Source organism: Acanthaster planci, linkage group LG06 (assembly GCF_054643075.1).
Source record: "Acanthaster planci isolate LZ-2023a linkage group LG06, COTS_SCS, whole genome shotgun sequence".
Classification (NCBI taxonomy): Eukaryota; Metazoa; Echinodermata; class Asteroidea; order Valvatida; family Acanthasteridae; genus Acanthaster; species Acanthaster planci.
In genome coordinates this window covers 9444015-9464152 of record NC_141782.1, presented here as the reverse complement: position 1 = coordinate 9464152, position 20138 = coordinate 9444015, and the positions used below count along the sequence as shown (strand labels likewise).

The window sequence follows — 20138 nt, the reverse complement described above, 5'->3', positions numbered from 1 at the left end:
CCGGAAAAGGTGACTCGAGGGAGAATGTGATTTCTTTTCCTGCCAAATGTTCATACCCCCCCGACATTTGGCCTACCTCCCCAAAGGCTGTAAAGGTTTACGTACCTCAAAGGTTTACATTACCCCCTCCAAAAATTTTTCTTCCATCCTTTTGTTACAAAAACACCTCAAGCAGAAAAGCAAGAAACGGCTTCATCAATAGAAATACAGCATTTAATGCAATTACCAGTTTGATTGACATGAAATAATTAATTTTAAGAAGAAATCAAGGTCCCCATAAAAATGAACTATGGGACTTCATGTTTGAACAATGAAAAAAACTCAGTACATCAATGAAACTTCAGAAGCTTCATGAAACATGTTTAGCATTCACAGTATTAAAAACTTTGACAAACTTAAATTTTATTAAACACCACTAAGTCGATCCTCTCCACTGCCTTATACATGTATATCCAAGAGCACTGGCAACCTCTAATTTTTTCTGAGATCGTACTTAACAGAATAGAGGTTCTGCAGGGCAGCCATCTTCCCGGTCAGTGTTTTTGTTCCATGGGTCAGGCACACGAGTAGACCCTTTGTGTATATCCCTCATGACTAAAGCACTGACTGGGAAGATGGCTGCAGAGCATAACCTCTATTTATGTACCAAATGAGACGAGGTTAACCATTCTGTGCGCGCATGACATATATACTGGTACATAAGGCACACAAGAATACTGATTATGGCAGCAGGTTACCTTTGAAGCTTTGCAAAGGTTTCTTTGGCTTTAATTTACAGAATGTTGTGACAGGCAGGCTGTGTCTAAATCACTGGGCTATGGCTGGAGTCGACACATGCATCTATGGGAAATGTACAAAGCCACCAGCTGGTGATTTCCATGGGCACGTGTGTTATATCTAGCCGTAGCTAAGTCTTTCAGACAGCAAAAGTAGCAGTCACCGGGACAATTAGACAGGCCAGTGGGAATGAGGAAAAGACAATAATAGTACATGTATTTCCACATGGGAAGATGTGTCACATGATCTATCATAAACTGAAAACTACACAAGAATGTAGCCATTTGTATCATTTCAGGGCATGAAAATGAGAAAGTTCGACCTAAGACTACAGTTGACCATTGAGTACTGTATCAAATTTGGTTAACCAAGAAGTGCTAGAACTCATCTATGCTGGTACCTGAAGCTCAGAGCAGCCTAGCTAATAACAAATGTTGTCCATTAAAGAGCAACCCAAAGGAAAACATGTTTTGTCTGAATTTATATGCTCAAATAAACAGGGAAGCATAAAAATCGAATGCAGTGTCATTTGTCTTCAGGGCTCAATTATAACAAACTAAAAAGGGCTTTTTTCTGTTCCTGCTACGATGCAAATTCTGAATGTAGATTGCCTCATTCTGAGAAAACATATAAAACGAGGGGAACCCTCACCTTGTGTTCGTAGTGGATAATTCTCTTGTGCACGCCAAACAACGGCCTAGGGTTTATCCACTATGAACACAGGGCAAGGGTTTCCCTCATTTTCTCAGTTTTCTCTGAATGACGCAATCTACATCCAGCATGCTCAGAAGTCGCATCTTGGCATGAACAGGAGAAAAAGCCCTTTTTCGCTTGTTAAGCTATGAAAATAAACGACAGTGCATTCAGTTTGGATGTTTCCAATTTACTTGAACAGATAAAAATCAGAGAAAACATGTTTTCCTCAGAGTTGCTCTTTAACAATGTTTGAAATCTTGAGTCCCTTTTCAGGGTTTGCAGGATGAACAGAACTGATATAAAGACTGTGCCATCGTCTTGTCCAGCAAGAAGTATAATTTCAGTTATCAGGGTAGGTGCTTTTGACATCTATATTTCTGATCACACCCAAAAAGCAGCCTTTCCAGAAATGCGACCATGTATTATACATACCATTAAAAAATTAATGTAAAACTTTTAATTGCGAACCCAGACTCCATTAATATACATGTAGGTAGATTAAATCCATTGCTCAAAAATTTGTTTCTTGCTGGTGATTTCTGTACCTAATTCCTTCCCCTAATCTAATCAGTCTTGAGTAGTTGCTAAGTTACTCCATAAATTGAACTCTTCAAAACCCATTCCGAGCAGTTTTCTTGCGGTAAATTTCTCCCAATATCTATCAGAATCTACCAAGAACCAACACCTGTGCAGTCATCACATTTTTCTTGGGACATCTTCGAGCCGATCGAGTCAAACAAGACAGAAAATCAATCTTGTTAGATTCTGAAAGACACAGGATTATTTAGGTATTCGATGGTGGCCAATTTACAAATTCAATATGAACGGCGGTCCGGGCAGGTTGTTCTCCACACTGTACACTGGGCAGTCCTTGAAGGCACAAGGCATGTCTCTCCACAAGTAGCGAACAGCCGTGGCGTCTCTGTTGTAGCAGTAGTAAGATAAACTAATGGATGAGGTGGTTGGCTGCCCGGTGATCTTAGCTGGTACCCATGTGTCGTAGTACGTGCATGGGGGAGACCCTCCACAGCAGACCTGCAAGGGGGGGTGATGGTGCTTTGTCAGCTTGTGAGGGAACAGCTAGACAGTGTCTTCCAACGAGGGCCTAAAAAATTTGTCATGAATATTCATTCTCCATAGACCATGCATATTAACGTTTCTGCTTTGTGTTCAAGTACCCATTGGGGTGACACCTGAATGCCAACGTATGCTAACATACCCTCTGCACACACGGTATAGTAGTGTACCCAGAATTTGAGTCGGGGGGGGGTTAACATGAGAACTTTTTCCTAGAATGAATTTCCAATTTGTTTTTACCTTAGAAGGGCCCTTGCAGGAAGGTACAAGTTCTATGTCTAAAGCGTTGGTATTTTTCAATGCCTTCGGCCCAGTGGTCTGGTGAACAGGTCAAATCAGAGAGGCATGCGGCAAGCTTATAGGACAATACCACTTAAGACAACTCAACATGGAAATGTCTTAATTCTCACCTCGAATCCCGTCTTCCCAACCAACCTAATGTTAGCTTTCCCTCCACTGTACTCGATGACTAAGGTCAGTGTTGTCGTGTTCACGGTAAAGGAGGTAGGGTATGGCCCAGCATAGGAGACATTCTGGCCATAGGCAATGGCACGGCCAGCCAGTGATAGCCTGGTTCCCATGTCCTGCTTGTCACGGGGATGAATCCTGTCACCGATAAGCAAATCATCACTATTAACCCAAACACTAAAACAACTCAAGCTAAACAGTTGAATAAGCATGTTTAAAATTCCAACAGATACTGGATTTTGTTGATCTTCTAGGTTCAGTGCATTTTATCTTTTATATTTTATTTTATTCTTTTCTCTTTTATTTTTCTGATTTAGAACTGGAAACCAAATATAATTGTTATTTTAAGAATTTTCGAAACCGCTGACCAACAATTTACCGATACAAATGAAAAAAATCTTTTTTTGCTCCACTGTCCAACTGATGGGGAAGTCTCCGATTTCAATATTGTGAGTTTTGGTCCTCGGTGGCAAGCACCAGTGGTAAGGGTTACTTCTTTTTTTCCTTACATTTTTTTTGGGAAAAAAATTGTTGGTGTTCTTCCCTTCAACTTGAAGACCCTTATTTGTTTTTCCTGAGACCATAGAAAATATTGTTTTTCTGTCCTCCTCTAAAACTTGTCTTGAAAAAACCCGAGCACAAACTTGTAAAAAATGCTCACTTTATTGTTGATTCCTTTAAAACAGTAACACACAAGAAATGGCAGGAATAAAGATTTTTCCCTCACACAGGGTGTCAGAGTTTCATTCGTTGAATTGCAACCCAAGGCACTTTGGACTAGGGCCTTCCTGAATTAATTCAACACGTACTGTATGTTTATTTTTGTCCACGAATTTACTATATTCACAACCTCATTTGGGATGGTAATACCCATGCCACAAACCTGACTCTGACCAGTGTTCATTGATGACCTGTTAGGCATTTGTACATTTAGAGACAAAAAAGAGAGTTGAACCTGGGATTTCCTGCCTACAAGTGAAGAGGTCTTGACCACTGAAAAATCATTCTTGCTGTATTGACCCTTCTGATATCTCAGTTAAAAATTAGGGTTAGAGGGATTCAGAAAAGGCTGGTGACATCAGTCTGGGTTTTTGAATGACTTACGGTCCGTATGGAGACTTGACATCGGGTAGATCGATACCGACACCCATGAAGACATTTTGCATGACGTCATTAGGTACGTAGCCGTAGTCATAAGTCTGGTGCCATCTCAGTGTCGGGAACGGACCAATGATCTCCGAGGAAGGGGAGTTGGAGGTACACAGCTGTATTCCAGAAAAGAACCAACCATTTAAAGGGGTTGGAAATGATCCCCACCCCCTCCCAAAAATTCCCTGCCAATTAGAGTGACCCTCACAAACTTGGTATGCTTTGAATGTCCACCTATACACCTAAACCCATGCTTTATTTCCATGGTGGAACAGCATAGTTAGGCAGGGGAGCATTTTGCCAACTTACATAAATTTGTACACAGCTCAACGGATCCGCTGGGATTGGAACATTTTGAGTGTTGAGTCACAAACAGGTTCGTGTTCAGACAGTGACAGTGCACAGTCAGGTTGGCGCAGTGTTTCTTTCCTCGCCTTCCACCTCTGCAGCCTGGGTTGGAATCCCGGCCCAGTCCACATGTGGATTGGGTTTTCAGTCCCTAACTGATTCCGTGGGTTCTACCCAGAATATTCCTTTGGGGTTTTCCTCCCACCTCTAAACTGTAAATGCCTGTCACTGTTTCCTCTCTACAGGTTTCTTCAGTCTTGCGAGCTACAGTGCCTAGGGCGCTTTTGAGGAATCCTTGGCGTCAATACCAGAAATATATAATAATAATAATACCAATATATTACTGGTGTAATATTTCATAGTTGAGGTGTGTTGTGTAAAATCTGCAGAAGGTATAAGTGGCTTAACAGTCGATTGATAGACCAGTGTGGCACAGCAAACACACTGCATGATCTATGCAAACACATACACTTTGTCCATGTTTTTGTTGGTTGTAGAGATAAGAGTCTTCAGGTTTACGTAAAGACCTAAATGCATGTAGGGGAACACTGCCCTGGTGAAGCAAGTGACAAACTGGCCAGCAAGCAGAAGCAAGTAGGCATCACCAACTGATAAACTAAGCCTACCTGCATGAATCCAAATGGGAAGTGGAGATCTGTGCTGCCCTCTGTGCCCTGGTGCCACTTCTCACGCCAGTCGTTGATCATGGTCTTGAACAAACATTTGTAGGGATCTGGATCCATGGTGTTCGATTCACCTTCAATACGAACCACAGAGAGTCAGTGGCCATTTAACTGCCACGTGACTTCAAGGTAAGGTCAAAGGAAGCCCCATAATACCGGTTTTGCATTTTTTCCACAGCAACACGGTCTCCTGTGTTTAACTTTGAAGGGGGACTATGCTTGATACCATTTGATAACTGGTGGCATTGATCAAAGTGGACGCCACTGGACATTATCTGGCAATAGGTGGAGCTCTTCACGGTGAGTTTTTCGTCAACATATGCACAAATTTTCCACTGAAAATAAAAATTATGCATAAAAAGCAGCATGAAATAACAATGAAATTTCGAGTTTCTGATGCAGCTTATCACCATGCAACTTTCCAACAGCCAATAACCTGGATTTTAAATACTTAAAGGTATAACAAGGTGGACAAATGATACTGATCCACAATGTTGCTCCACCAACTGAACCGCCTCGTCTCCCATCTGGCAAGTTTGCAAGTTTTCTGTCTTTTCAGATTTCAAAAACATTTCCCAAACTAAAGAGTTGCCAGATTTGAAGAATTCTCGTAAGTTGCAATACATTTCTGAAGGGGACAAGGTCTGGTCACGTGAATACATATCAACTTTTGTCACTTTCATTGTTGAGATAGACACTTGTCTTACCTTGGTACCAAATGGCTCCCTTGATGGTGAAATTAAGCAAAGGATGGATCATGGAATTCCATAGACTGCTTGGCATGGAAGGACCTTTAACTGGGCCGGTGAGTCTGTCATTTGTCTTAGATACTGACCTAGCATCCAACAAAACATATTCTAATATGAACAAATTTTCAAATGAATTCTTATCTTTTTTAATTCAGTGCCATTGCCTTACGGTTCACAGATCCTGGCTTCCATTCTTGTATCCACCGTATGGTCCAGCGGGCTACATTTGAATGTATGCTTTGTAGGAGGGTTCGACTCCCACTAGTACACATACTTGCCTCTCCCAATGCACAGGCATTGAGGGAACCAGTGACAAAGAACACAGTCAAGACACTTCCTTATCTGATCTGTGTGTGTTCTACAGGTAGGTTCGATTCCCACCAAAGCACTCAGTACTATCAGACCTTTACCTGTTTGCCTCTTACCAGCTGTAAGTGTCAAACAAGTACCAAGAATGGTTTCCAATAAACAGGAAAGATTTTGGTGGATTTAGGAATGTTCAAAGCAAAAAAAGCTTTTCAAAACTGGATTAACATAGCGTTGTAAATTAAATCCAATTCCTCCACTGTGCTGAGGATGAAGAGCTAAAAATCTGAGTAGAGTTCTCCAAATTTACCTGTTTCTTGTGCCACACGTTTTCAGTACATCGGGGGATGACCAGGCTTCAATTGGGGTGCCTCCCCAATTGGTCGAGATCAGCCCAATTGGATACTGCAGAGTATCATATAAGTCACGGCCAAAGAACCAGCACAATGCAGAGAAGTACGTGAAAGTCGCAGCCTTGCTGCCCAAGGTTTCTGAAGGGAAGAAAATGTGACATCAAATGGCTAGGGATGAGTAGAAGTTTGATAAGTTTGAGAGACCAGCATTAGAAACTCTTTTACCACAGAAATAGATTTCAGGGCCTATCATCAACTTTGCAAACTCAAGCAAATTAAAAAAAAAAAACCAGACCAATCATCCATTTTGTTTAGCCATGGAGGGTAAGCGCAAGCCCCAATCAACGTCATCAGCGATTTCAAAAAGAACAAAATTACCGGGCTAGTCTGGACGTTATGGTGGTAGCCTTAAACCCCTCTTTTCCATTTCTCATTCAAATACTAAAAGGGATGCTCTTGGTAATCTTCTCATTCCAAGGGTAAATAGTTAACATGTTGCAAGCTATCATTACTCTGTCACTTGATGAATGTTGTTGAGTAGCAAGCATTCCTAAATAATGCTTGTGACTGATTGAGGCTGTGGTCAAATTGCAAGTTTGAAGATGCTAAGGGGAATTCCCTTTAATCATAATGAATGGAATAGGGACTTGTATTGGTAAGTTAAAACAAATTGCAAAAAACCCTAAATTTTTGTCAGTAGTAACTTCTGTTGGATGTCCATGATTGTTATGTACCTGGAGATGGCTTGGACCACGGCTCATACAATCCATGCAAGTCATTGTAAGGTGTTTCCGACAAGACTTGCTTGACAGCAAGCAGTCGGATGTCGGGATAGTTGATGGATTCGTTTAACTCTTTAGATCCATTGAAACTCTGCAAAAGCAACATATGCAACAATCACATGTCTGGGGAGGACCGGGGACAAAACAAGGGCCCTCGGGCATCAAAGAATATACCACTTTTGCCATTTAAATATTCATGTATTGGCCTGAAGCCAAGACAACATTGTTTAGTTGATTTTACTTCTTTGTGTCGAATAGTCTCAATGGCTCAGTACTGCAGCTTTAAATTGAGAGGTGACAAAGGGGGGCATTTCACTTTGTGGAATAAAGAAAAAAATGAGAGAAACCTCTGCTATTAGAAACCCAATCCGCCCAACACTACAAACTCGGCCTAGTTCAATAGTTCAATACTGTGCCATTTCCACATACATGTACCATCAATGATGGAGACTCACAGGGTATGCCAATGCTGGAATACATGTTGCCCCACTCAACAAGATGTTGGCATGGTGTGATACATTACTGCTGTGTTGCACTCCAAGACTGTCACAAGACCACACACAAAACCAATCATATGACCAGCCACAAGACCAGGCACAAAACCAGTCATATGACCAATCACAAGACCAGCCACAAAACCAGTTATATGATCAGTCACAAGACCAGACACAAAACCAGTCATATGTCTAGTCACAAGACCAGACACAAAACCAGTTACGTGTATATGACCAGTCACAAGACAAGACACAAATTAGCCATATGACCAGTCACAAGACCAGACACAAAACAAGTCATATGCCACTCACAAAACCTGACACAAAACCAGTCATATGTCTAGTCACGAGACTAGACACAAAACCAGTCACCAGAGCACTCACACGCAACAGGATGAACAGTGACAAAGGAATGCTTTTGTTGCGGCTCAATTTGAATAACCAGTGACTTGAATTCAGACTAGAGGTCTTGTGATGGCCGTCAGGGGTCTTGCCTACTACAACACTCCAGTATTGCATTCAAAATTCACAAGATGGTGAGAATTTGAACAATGGGCATATGTAGTCAAGCCCCTATTTCCCCTTTCTGCATTCTCTGGCAAATCTCCATTTCGAATGAACTTATAAAAAGCCACTGTCACATCCTACTATCAAATCTGTTGTGTGCCTTCCAATTCCTGCGAGTTACACCTGGATATGAATTTTGCCAAGGATGTCAGTAGACTCCAAGAATTCAGTTGGGACTGCATATATCTGTTGTATATATAATTCGCATCATGCTACATCTGCTTGTTTGAAATTCCAAGAAAGGCAACCGTAGATGTGGTGGAAGGCAAGAACCATGACCATAGTTACCTGGTCTACAGTAAACGCCATGTTGCTTTGACCACTACAAATCCAGACATCCCCGAACATGACGTCTTTCAGAACAACAGTGTTGACCGCCCTCCAGTCTTCACAGAAGACCACAATGTCGTAAGGTCCTCCAGCTGGCATGGGGTCAAGCTTGACTTTCCAGACTCCAACTCGACTGGGAAACTCTGAATACACATGCAAAAACAACCAAGTTACTAATTTTAAAAATCCACCAGTATGAATTTTAAGTTATGACAGCTAGCTTTTAACATTTTCTGCCAGTTATTTGTACAACAGACAATCTCAATGATTTGCATAGATTTTTCAGCAATTTGCCCTCATCTACAGGTTTCTTAACCGACTGCTTTATTGTCTAATCATCAGAGATTCACCATGCACAGGGAGACTTTTATTTACCGCTTTCTTGGTTTTAAAAAAGTCATTGGTTCGGTAGTGACACAGCACCGTGACTGCCTACTATTTACCTGACTCAATCAGAGGTGGTAACGGGTCAATTTTTGCAAGTCCAAGTTAAGTCCCAAGTCAATGCTTACCAGTCTAAGCCAAGTCACAAGTCATTTGGTCCAGTAACAAGTCAAGTCACAAGCCATTTGATCATAGGTCAAGTCAAGCAAGTAACAAGTCAATTTGGTCCAAACAGAAGCAAGTCAAAGTGTGCAAGTCAAAGTCAAATCACAAATCAAAAACTGATAGTTACAAGTCAAGTCACGAGTAACAAACACGGGCCAACATGCAGATGCACAACTCACGAGTTTCGATTGAAGCTTTGTACATCTTGTCACCAACTTTGACCTCAATGGTAGCCATGATGTCAGAGTAGCCCCATACCACAGCATTGTGTGGCTGCTGCTGAAGAACCATGTAATTGCTGTAGTAGGAGGCCAACTTGCAGGTCTCTGAAGGACAAAATGAAAAACATACAACACAGACTAATATTCATCACTAAAACCACTTGGAATTTGCACTAACATTTCTGAAATAGATAGCCACATCACTGAGGGAAAACCAATGGCACATTTTCTGTAATTGGGGCGTCATGTCCAACACTTGCATACTTACAGTGGATGTTCGTTACGGTGCAAAATTGAAAAGAGCATCATTTGGGGTACAGTTGAAAAGTTAGGGTTAATAGAGGGGTCAAAGTGTGATGACTTGATAAACGGACAATGTACTTTTTCCCCTGCAAGTTCCTACACGGACTGGAGTCTGAAAAATTGAATGGCAGTTTATGAGTTTACCATCCTGCAGAAACCTGAGGATTCATGTCTTGTCTGTTTAACTTTAAAAAAATTCACTCATACCTGCCTGCACACTGCCTGGGAAAACACAGACATGAGCTACTAGTTGCCACAGTAATAACAGACGTGAAGAATACAACGCCATTCCTGTATTTCCACTCATTCTTCTCTTCTTTGTGATTTCTTTGTCTCCTTTTAAATCTGAAAGCACATCACAAAAAGTAATGGAACAAACATATTCATTTTAAAAGCAAAACTTTTGTGTATGTTGGGCACACAGGTGTGGTTACTTTGTGCTATCAGTCAATCCTGAAGGAAAAGAAAATTTTGCCACATAGGTATTGAAATACCACAATGGACCATTTGCAATCCAATCAAAAAATGCAATGAGAATGTCGACATGAAACTGTGGACATGTCCAGCTTGACAGTGCTTGAGTAACGTAACATGCCTAGTTATGGTATCTAGAAAATCTTTACATTTCTAATTCTAGAAATGTCACTGAGCATGCATTTGGCTTTCACTCTCAGGCAACAGTTTGAGTGCTCAAGTTCTCTTGAAAAAGCAGAAGTACTGAGCCGATCAAACATGTCAACCTAAATAATCCAGTATGTCAAGTAATATGGATGAATAAAACACATTCCTCCATGGTCCGATCAGTATCAATGCCATGTTATACATGCACGTAGCCCCATGAGTGTGGCCTTGCCCTGGATAATTGCCTTGATGTATCCTTGTAAGTTGTATACAGCAAGGCCTATCCAGGCTACACCTGTGGGGATACAGCAATGCGAGTATCGAGGTATGGGGCTAACATGCATGGAGTCAATCAATTTCCTACTTGTGGCTGCAATGGCAAGAAGTCCTAAAATCCATGATTACACTTTCGGGCCTACCATGGGAAAGAGTTCCACAGAAAAATAGGGACGCCAGTAATTCTTCCATACAGTGACTTAATCATGTTAATAGCCGTAAGAAAGCAAAAACATGTCCAGAAAAGCTCGATTTTCAGACCAATCTCATGGGGTTTATATAAGCCTTATCGCAAATACTGCATGGGTGATTTTGCACAATGGTAGAAAAGCATCAGGTGAAGGAAAAAGGAGCAAACATTGCCCCCTTTTCTTCCTAAAATGCCTTTCTACCATTGTTCAAAATCACTCGTGCGGTATCAGCAATAAGGATTGTGGTTTAGTTCGGGCCTAACGTAACGTTATAATTTATGACTACCACTAGAAAGTTTACTACTGTCATGACTGTACGGAACTTAACTACGGTGTAATTCGAGCCGTCAAAAACACATAAAAAGCTGCTTTTACCGAAATATTCTTCGTGTGACGAAAAGAGGCTTGGAAGTCCTTAACCAACAAGGACGGTTGTCTTAATCTACACATAAAACTGGAAGATTCCAATTTCCAACTAACGTTACGAATATACGATACAACTTACTGAAGGCCTCGCTAGCGCTCGGCTTACTAAGTTAATCACATGACACAATCTAGGTAGCGTGTGGAAGTGGAAAGATTAGAAGGCGCCCTCTAAGGCTTTATCGCCAAAGGAGCTCGAGGGAGAAGACCACTAATTCAAGTGAGAATTTCTGACCAGCTCATTAGCATTAAAAGTGCTCCCCCCCACAGCATCTTTTGAAAAAGGAGATTGTTTGGCCCCCAAAATGGTGAGATTGTGTAAATCGTTGCCAGGATCAACTCCCTGGGTCTTTGAGCTTTCATATGAGGGGAGAAGGGCTGAAAACTACGGTTGAAAAATGGTCCTAAGTGCCCCAGAAAGTTGAGGGTTGCCACTTGAAAAATGGCTGCAATCAGACTTGGGAAAAATCACTTTTTGGGGGGTGATTTTGTTTTGTGGGAATAATTAAAAATGTAATTGGTTAACCCACAAAAAATTGAAAAGAAATTGAAAGATAAGTGACCCGACAAGAATTTCATTTGTGTTTCAGAAATCTCAGGGATGTTGGCGTGCATGCTATTGGGCCCTGAACGGTGCTGATTTTACACTGTTTTCAATGGGGCTTGAATTAGTGGACTGGACCCTCGAGAGGGGGGGGGGGAGGAAGTGACAATCTCGCAAGCGCTGGAAATGTTCTGCTCATCAGTGGCGTTACTAGGATTTTACTAGGGGGGGGGTCTCAAGGGAAACCAGCGTATGGGGGGGCAGCTTTCAGTGGTGTAGTTTTTTAGGGCTTTTTTGTTCGCCTTGTTCCATATCCATTCATCCATTTTTTTTCGGGGGAGGAGGCACCTGGGGGCACCGGGAAAGGGGGGGGGCACGTGCCCCCGTGGCTACGCCACTGCTCCTCATAAGTCATATATGATATATACCTACCTCCATGTATATACATACATACAAATAAAATGCAGAACTGAACAAGAATCCGAGTCGCGTTCTTAGTGCTTTATCGCTCTTTCGTCTCCAATGTCCTCTGCCAGACTGTGACGATTTTTGTTCCTGCATGAAGCATCTATTCTTTGCATCACAGTGTACATGTGTATTTGTTACGACGGTGGTGCTGAATATTTAAACATGACCCACGAAATATAACAAAGCTCATGGCATTTGAAAAAAAATGCCTCGGGCTCAAGATACGGTACCGGTTTTACTGGCATGAAGAAAAATATTGTTTGGCAGTACTACCCCATTGAGACTGCTCTTTGAAATGCGCTGTTTATATGCAGTGAAATGTGAACCAATCAACTTAACTATAGTTTTCGAATGAAAATTTGGTTACATTGACTTATCAACGAAAAGTAAGCTAATTATGTGTACACATATTACAGAAAAACCGTGCAGTGTTCATCCGTTGCTTCCTGAAAACTCGATGCTTGTGCGAGGGTGCCCCCCAGCCCCCTTACATTTACAGTCGACTCTCGTTATCTAAAAGTTGCAGGGAACAAATTACATGTACTTTGTCATAAGAGCAGTGGGAAAACAAAGAATAAATAGAAAAATTGGAGTCTCGAAATCTGTTCCTTGCAACATAATTTTATTACAAGATTGTCCTCTACAAGTGCCCACTGTGTATTTATCCATTTGGACCACATTCTGATCGAAAAGTGGACAAATCAGCCGAGGTTTGAATACTTTAGAGTCAAGAATTTTAATAAAATCCAAACAAAGAGAAAAACAATGAATAATAGGTATAATAATTATTTTCTCCAAGGCACTACACGAAAATGGAACCAACTTTGAACAAAAGCTTTGTGCATAGTTTAATTCGACCATCAACTTAAGCATCCGTTGTTTCTGTGACTACACTGCATGTATCTGGCTAATTATATACGTAAATAAGAAAAATATGAATGTGGAAAGTACCAAAAATATATACTTTAACAACAGGCCAACTTTAACTTTAGGCCTAGGTGATTTTGTTTCATATAATTATCACGGGAGATTTCTCAACTTGCTCTTATCCGCCTGCTTCATGTTAGGATTTTAAATACCATCACTGGGTTAATTCCCTTCACTGGACTGATCTAGTCTGACGACTGCTCTTCATCCATTCACCCTGCAACACAGTACATGTATGCTAAACTTCACGTAACAAGGGTTTCCTGGAGCAAAGATGCCTGTTGAGGCCAGGAGTTTTCACAATCGACAGATTTGGAATCACCGGATCCCATCAATTAAAAACTACATGTACATGTAAAGAGCATCAACTTACAAAGAGATGATTCCTCCATCCAAAATTTACATAAGAGAGCAGAAAAATACCCTACCTTTTGTATAAAATTCAAGAAGAATTCTACCAACTACATGAAATTCACAAATGAAAAAACCTGTCTTGCTAATGCAGAAGCAAACTGTTCACAATTTACAAACTTGCTGCAAAATTACCGTTTTTAAAAGCCAAGATCTGAAGATGGGAGTCCAGCAAGAGCATGTTGCTGTTTGTCTCACTCTTAAGCTACAAACTCTTGCGTGGTTCAATGCAGCACACTGTATTTTTCAAGATGATCTTTCTAATGAACACTTCAAGCTTTCTGCCAAGTTGATGGAAAGACCTACTGTTCCATAACAAAATGCGTCCGATGGTATACATGGCCACTGGAGACTTACTTTGATGTCATCATCTTTACAAACTCTGCAAAATGATTAGAAAAAATTTAAGTCAAGTTGGTTTTCCAAACAGAACACATTTTGTTCCATCAAAACAGCTAACCTTTCTCTTAAAAAAATCCAAATCTTGACAATTTATGATTTTTAGTTCATTTACCACTCAAATGTACACAGCCACTTAGGGCTTTGCCAATTACCTGAATAGCCGAATATTCAATCGATTATCGAATATCAGAATATTTTTTTTGTTTCCGAATTTGAATATGCTAATGCAAATTACATGAAAACGAAGGGAAAATCTGTTGCTTTAAATGAGAAAGTTGCACTATGGAGACTTTTTTAAAGCAAATTCAAATAACAAGTGTCAGCAATCGTACAACAATTTAAAAAGTAAATTTTTCATTAAATAATTTAAAAGGAATAGAAATTTTCAACAGGGCAAGAAGTTTTGTTCATCTCTTAAATCTTACTAAATCATGACTGGGGATACTGCTAGATGTGAGAAGCTATTATGCTTTAAATTGATAACAATATATAATGTACAATTGTGTGTGTTATTGCTACTGATTTTGTATATGGTTTGTTAATCAACAATCTGTCGGTTAGTATGACCAAATATTCAGATATTCGAACAAACTGAAAGTCAAATATTTGAATAGTGAATTACTCGAAGTGACTCAGCCCTGCAGCCACTTACCTTCGTAGTTGACTTGTCCATCTCCATCAATGTCAGCCTCTCTGATCATCTCATCAACTTCCTCATCCGTCAACTTTTCACCAAGATTGGTCATTACATGACGAAGCTCGGCAGCACTAATTAGAAAAAAAAAAAAGTAGAAAAAACAGCGACATCTATAATGTAACAATAATACCAGTGGACTCCAGACGGACAAGCTTCACCTCAAAAAAGGAAAAACATGCAACCCTCTAATTTTTTTTTCTTTTGGTGTACCAAAAAGGATAATTGTAACTACATGTATAATTAAAAACATGCAAATTGAGCAATTTCCACGTATATAAGACCATCAGGCATCAGCCATTAATTGACCAATCAATTGCGCCCGACCCATTAAAGGACCTACCAAAAGTCAGAGGCCTTTCCCCCTTCCACTGCCAGTGAGTGAAAAACCACTACCTAGATAAAAACTCCACGAGTATTTACCTCATTTTGAGCATGAGCATAGGTACAGAGGTCAAGTGGGACCTGTATCATTGCCACCACCAAGCTTTTCAAAGGTCTCCCACAAATTAGGGGGAAATTTTTTGTTTAACCACAGCTGGATGTCATCTTTTTATGATTCCTGCATGATGATCAACGCCTGTGGAATTACTTTAGAGTTTTCCTCTTAAAACAAACAGCAGGGTGATAACAATTTGCAAAGAGGAAAGACTGGTCTAAAATTAGGAAACACTCTGACACTTCACAACCTCAAAAATGATAATGCTAATGACAAACAGGGTCCTTAACAGTGACCTCAATTCAAAGAACATTCTAATCCAAAGTCACTGTTGCAGTGTGGTAATCACTGATTATCAACCTCCATCCACATTAGATATGACAGATAAAGAGAAAAGGTCACCTAATGAATCCGTTGCCATCTTTGTCAAAGACTCTGAAAGCTTCTCTGATCTCTTCCTCAGAGTCTGTGTCCTTCATCTTCCTAGCCATCATTGTCAAAAACTCTGGGAAGTCAATGGTTCCATTTCCTTTGTAGCAAAAAAAAAATTAAAGTTATGCCTTTTATGATTGTGAACTTGCAATTAAACTTAACAGTCTTCAGGGATCAACGAATGTTTAGGGTCAACAGTGAGTAAAAAATCACTGATATAGACTGAACAAACTAGAGACAAATTCATCAAAACACTGAAAAATGTCCATGAATGGTCTAAATTTTTCAAACTGGCCAATTTTTATTTCATTAAACACTGATAAACCATCCCTATGTGATTTCTTGTACTTCAGAGCTGACATTCACGTCCATCGTAATTTGGGATTAACTGGAAAAACTTTTCATACCGTCAGCGTCAACCTCGTTGATCATGTCCTGCAGCTCAGCCTCAGTGGGGTTCTGACCAAGTGACCTCATGACTGTTCCCAACTCCTTGGTGGTGATGGTACCATCACCATCCTTGTCAAACAGCGAAAACGCCTCCTTGAATTCTATTCACAGGTTGGAAATTCATTTTGTTCTTAAAATCTAGATGGAATTATTTACAAAAAAGCATGGCCACATACGGATCCTTCAGAGAAGAATTTATCTAATCAATGTAAATACAACAGCTTTAAAAACATAGTTGCATTGCATTTCAGTTGATAACTAAAATCAAAGAGCCTTGACACAGGGTTAATCAAACACTGGGTGGAAGTTTGTATTTTTTTATACTTTTTAACTTTGATGTGGTACTTGTATTGGAGCTGTGCTGATTAGTGCGTACAATTTGTTTACTTAGAATAGGGCCTACTTTGCCTACCCAACTCAAAAGCTCCAGGTTCAAGTTTTAAAATAGCATTGACTGTTGATGGACTGAGGACTGTTGAGGTTGATTCAAAGCTTTTTCCCCACTAAAATTATTAAATTAGACACTAACCGTCTGTCTTAAACAAGCAGTCATTCATTGTACATATACATGTATTTGTAATGAAAATCTGGGATTACAATCTTACCAGCAATTTGCTCTTCTGTCAGCTGGTCAGCCTGAGGAAATAAAAAAATTGCCTCTTTTTTCAACCAAACGATATTAACATAACGATTTACAAGTTATACAAAGGAAAGGTGTAGAACTTATGCAGCCTGGAACAACTGCCTTGGTAGAGCAATATTTTTACCTCATATTTTACAGTAAGTGAAATGTCATGAAGCTCTCAATACTCTCATTCACAAATCTTGAGTTTATTAGCTACAAAGTTCAGGTGTAATTATATGTTTGCCTGATTTCCTGATTGCTTTTTTGAAATTTGCTAAATTTGTGCCCAATTTCCGGAAGCCACCGTTATATATTTCAGACAAAATATTAATGTTCACGACACTGAAATTGGTCACAATGGAAAGCCATTTGTTGGTAAAGTGGACATGATTATTTTTTAATCATGCATTCTTTTCAAAGCTTTCTGGAATGAAGTTGCTGAATTTATATACCTGTACAGTGTGCACTTTCAGACCAAAGGTTTCAATTAAGCATACAGTCAGGTAGTAATACTAGGCCCTGAACCAGTAGTTACCTGAATGAATTTGAAGGTTTTAACAAAGAGGTTTAGCAATGCTGCTTGAGGAAAGTTGGTGGCAACGTCGAAGTGTATACCACGTTAGGCCTAAATTGTTTAGGGGACTCCACTAAACTCTGCTGGCTGCACTGCATGCTGCAAATGCACCAGAGGCGAGGCTCAGCATGCTCCGTTATATCAGGCTCACACACTCAGTGTGTTGACAAGTAAAAAAAGGGGTGTTTGCCTTTCTCAAATTTTTCTTCATTTTCTACTTCTTCCCTTACTGCAAACCAAACAAACTCCATAAGCAGGGGTGTCGTGGTAAGTGGATGCTACATGTATAGGCCTAGGGGTTTCGAGTCAAGTCGGACCCAACCTGCGGAATGTTTAGTTTCTGCGTGATTAATTATCAGAGTATCCTAAATGACACTTTTCGCCTCTATTTTATTGAGCCTTTCATTATTTTATTCAACCTTAACAAAATCTTAAGTTTTAGATTTCATCTGTCCATATCCAACTTCAGTACTCCAGTCCCCCTAATTATGTGTTACTGTGAAAAATTGCGATCAGACCTAAGCCATGCTTAGAAGGAAACACTTCATCATGTATAAGTGATAATCTGTACACAGACACTATAATAAAAAATTATGAGTTTGAATCATTGACAGATCCTATAGCTTTTTAGAAACTTTCAAACATTCACCTTATCAACAAATGTCAGAAGTAATTAAAGTATTGTCTTATGATGCCCAAATAGGCGATGAAGTTTTCCACTGGAATGTCAAAATACTTTACTAAACTCAGATATTAAACTTCTTAAATTGTGATAAATTATTATCACTTACACTGCACTTTTTAGAAACGGGAATGATTATAGTTTGACGACAGTTTTATGTAAAATGATTATCTAGTGTGCTGCTTAAAAGAATTGAAGTGGGCACAAATCATCTTGGTTGCAAACCAGACCATCTACAGAAGTAAGAATATTTTTGAATCTATGCTGAAAGCCTCGCTGCTGGAGTTGTCAGGCTTTCCGCGTTTCATTTGTTATCACAAAGCTGCCAAAATAGTATCAGGCTCGGTGGGTCCGAGTTGACTAGGGGTGGGTCCGAGTTGGTCATGGGTCCGTGTTGACATTGGTCCGAGTTGGTTTTGGTCCAAGTTGACCTGACCATCGAGATGTCTCCATATAATAATATTGAAATAAGTTGGTAGGTCAGAGCAGGTACAAGATTTGTTGCTTTTGACACTGTGTCCGATCCCGCGGATGTTGCATTTTGGACAATTTCGCGCCACTTCGCGGCGCTATAAGATCTTTGTTTCTGAGTGGCATAGCATTTACAGGGCTGACGAACAGCAGTGCGCAGCGCGGCAGCCTCCCCTGTCTGGCACTCGTGGCCCGGCCCACTTGATCCAACATCTGCCCAATTTCCGGACGCTGGGATGGTTTTTATTTCCAACTAAATCTCATAAATATGCCATGAATGCACTAAGTTTTAGAAGTGTGTAGGCTATAGTGTGAAGCCAGTAATCATGGTAATAGACACAGTTTGAATTTGAAGTATTTTCAACGAATAGTTTTGGCAACGAGGGTGCCTCCATCGTGTCCAGGGCTCCAGAAAATATATACAAATGTACATGTATGTATATGCCGTGACAAGTGCTTGATCATTTATGGTACAAGGGGCTTCAGTTAACGGTTTCCACATACACGCAATGGTGTCTTTGACTTACGTGTGTGCCGCATTAACGTAAGAGCACAAAATTTTTTTAGCGTTATACAGGCTTCTGACGGCTTTCATGGTTACATAAAGTGGCTTTAAATTGGTAGGTCTAAATTGTTTCCTTTAATTTTATTGATAGAAATCCAAGACAGATTGTGGAAGGTTTGACATTGCTCCCTTTCCCTTCTTCTCAATTGGAATTTTAATAAAAAGGCGATAGAAAAGTTGTAAAAAGGTGAAGTCGTCCGTCGTAAAACGAAGCAGGAATTTCAAATATTGCGAAAGGTAGGCTAAATTGTTTCCCGCCTAATATAGGTCACGATCACGCAAAGATTACTTATTACCACCGTCATAATTAATATATTAACTCAGAAATATAGGGCCTACATAAAACGTGAAATTGCATTATTCCCTCCAATAAATAGGCAGAGACCTAGTATACATCTCAACAACGACGTGGTAGAGCGGACAACTTGTCTATGATCTCAACGGATGACTTGTCTCAAAGGTCGACTTGTCTCTCCTTTTTACGCTCGGACGGTCGAGTTGTCTCAACGGTCGAGTTAATTGTCCGGACCCCGCCTAGGCCTATATCCTATATCACTTACAAATATCAGTTTATGGGCACACGAATGCTGACTTCAAAACGACTAACATTACGCCTAGGCTACGAAGCCTTATATTATTATAATCAGGCACTAATGAGCATGCCGTTCTTCTGTTTTCTTTTTCTATATTACTTACCATTTTGAAGTTGTGGAATGAACTTGAGACGGATGAGATTCAACAGGTGTCCGTTGTGTCGTGCACCATGCGTTCGCAGCACTCCGCTGTTAAGTGGGGCACTCCTCTGGCCGCGGCTTTGAGTAAACAGAATCAATATGTGCACGCAAGCATGCAGAAAAGACGCACTGCGCATTTTCTGCTTATCGCTTCAAGTTTTGCGTCCATTCCCTCGTAATCTGATACCATAAAATAAAAAGCAGCGGTACCAGACTAAATATGCATATTCACTTAAACAACAATAAAGTGTATTTTGCATGGTCGATTTGGTTCATCGGATGGTGTGTATGGGGAGGGGGAGGTTAGAGAACTAACTTTGTTAGAGCCCAGCTTCACAGCCATTCATAGAGACCATA

General features: G+C 40.3%; 2 protein-coding genes across 3 annotated transcripts; both read right to left on the bottom strand.

Moving 5' to 3' along the window:
• Positions 1-195: 195 nt before the first annotated feature.
• LOC110975701 (sialate O-acetylesterase-like) lies at positions 196-11528 on the bottom strand. Of its 2 annotated transcripts, none has more exons than XM_022228408.2 (11): positions 11446-11528; positions 10060-10197; positions 9508-9654; positions 8738-8922; positions 7341-7479; positions 6564-6744; positions 5906-6033; positions 5142-5272; positions 4123-4283; positions 2961-3156; positions 196-2508 (listed from the first exon to the last, which is right to left on the bottom strand). In XM_022228408.2, exons 2-11 carry the CDS (start codon positions 10157-10159, stop codon positions 2281-2283), a joined length of 1596 nt encoding a protein of 531 aa, XP_022084100.1. In that variant the 5' UTR covers positions 10160-10197; positions 11446-11528; the 3' UTR covers positions 196-2280. The 2 variants fall into 2 exon arrangements, with proteins under 2 accessions (XP_022084100.1, XP_022084099.1); XM_022228407.2 differs by having other exon boundaries at positions 11316-11487.
• Positions 11529-12976: 1448 nt separating this feature from the next.
• On the bottom strand, positions 12977-19899 carry LOC147798799 (calmodulin). Its single transcript, XM_087138401.1, has 6 exons — positions 19744-19899; positions 16736-16766; positions 16088-16231; positions 15651-15777; positions 14768-14883; positions 12977-14095 (listed from the first exon to the last, which is right to left on the bottom strand). Exons 1-6 carry the CDS (start codon positions 19744-19746, stop codon positions 14067-14069), a joined length of 450 nt encoding a protein of 149 aa, XP_086994527.1. The 5' UTR covers positions 19747-19899; the 3' UTR covers positions 12977-14066.
• Between the last annotated feature and the right edge of the window lie 239 nt (positions 19900-20138).

Coding starts and splice junctions, on each gene's coding strand:
- LOC147798799 (XM_087138401.1), bottom strand. Junction 16,232..16,735: donor GACAGAAGAGCAAATTGCTG/GTAAGATTGTAA, acceptor ACCTGTGAATAG/AATTCAAGGAGGCGTTTTCG. Junction 14,884..15,650: donor GATGGCAACGGATTCATTAG/GTGACCTTTTCT, acceptor TTTTCTAATTAG/TGCTGCCGAGCTTCGTCATG.
- LOC110975701 (XM_022228408.2), bottom strand. CDS start 10,159: ATGAGTGGAAATACAGGAATGGCGTTGTATTCTTCACGTCTGTTATTA. Junction 6,034..6,563: donor ACGTGTGGCACAAGAAACAG/GTAAATTTGGAG, acceptor GTTGGATGCTAG/GTCAGTATCTAAGACAAATG. Junction 3,157..4,122: donor GTCAAGTCTCCATACGGACC/GTAAGTCATTCA, acceptor TATCGGTGACAG/GATTCATCCCCGTGACAAGC.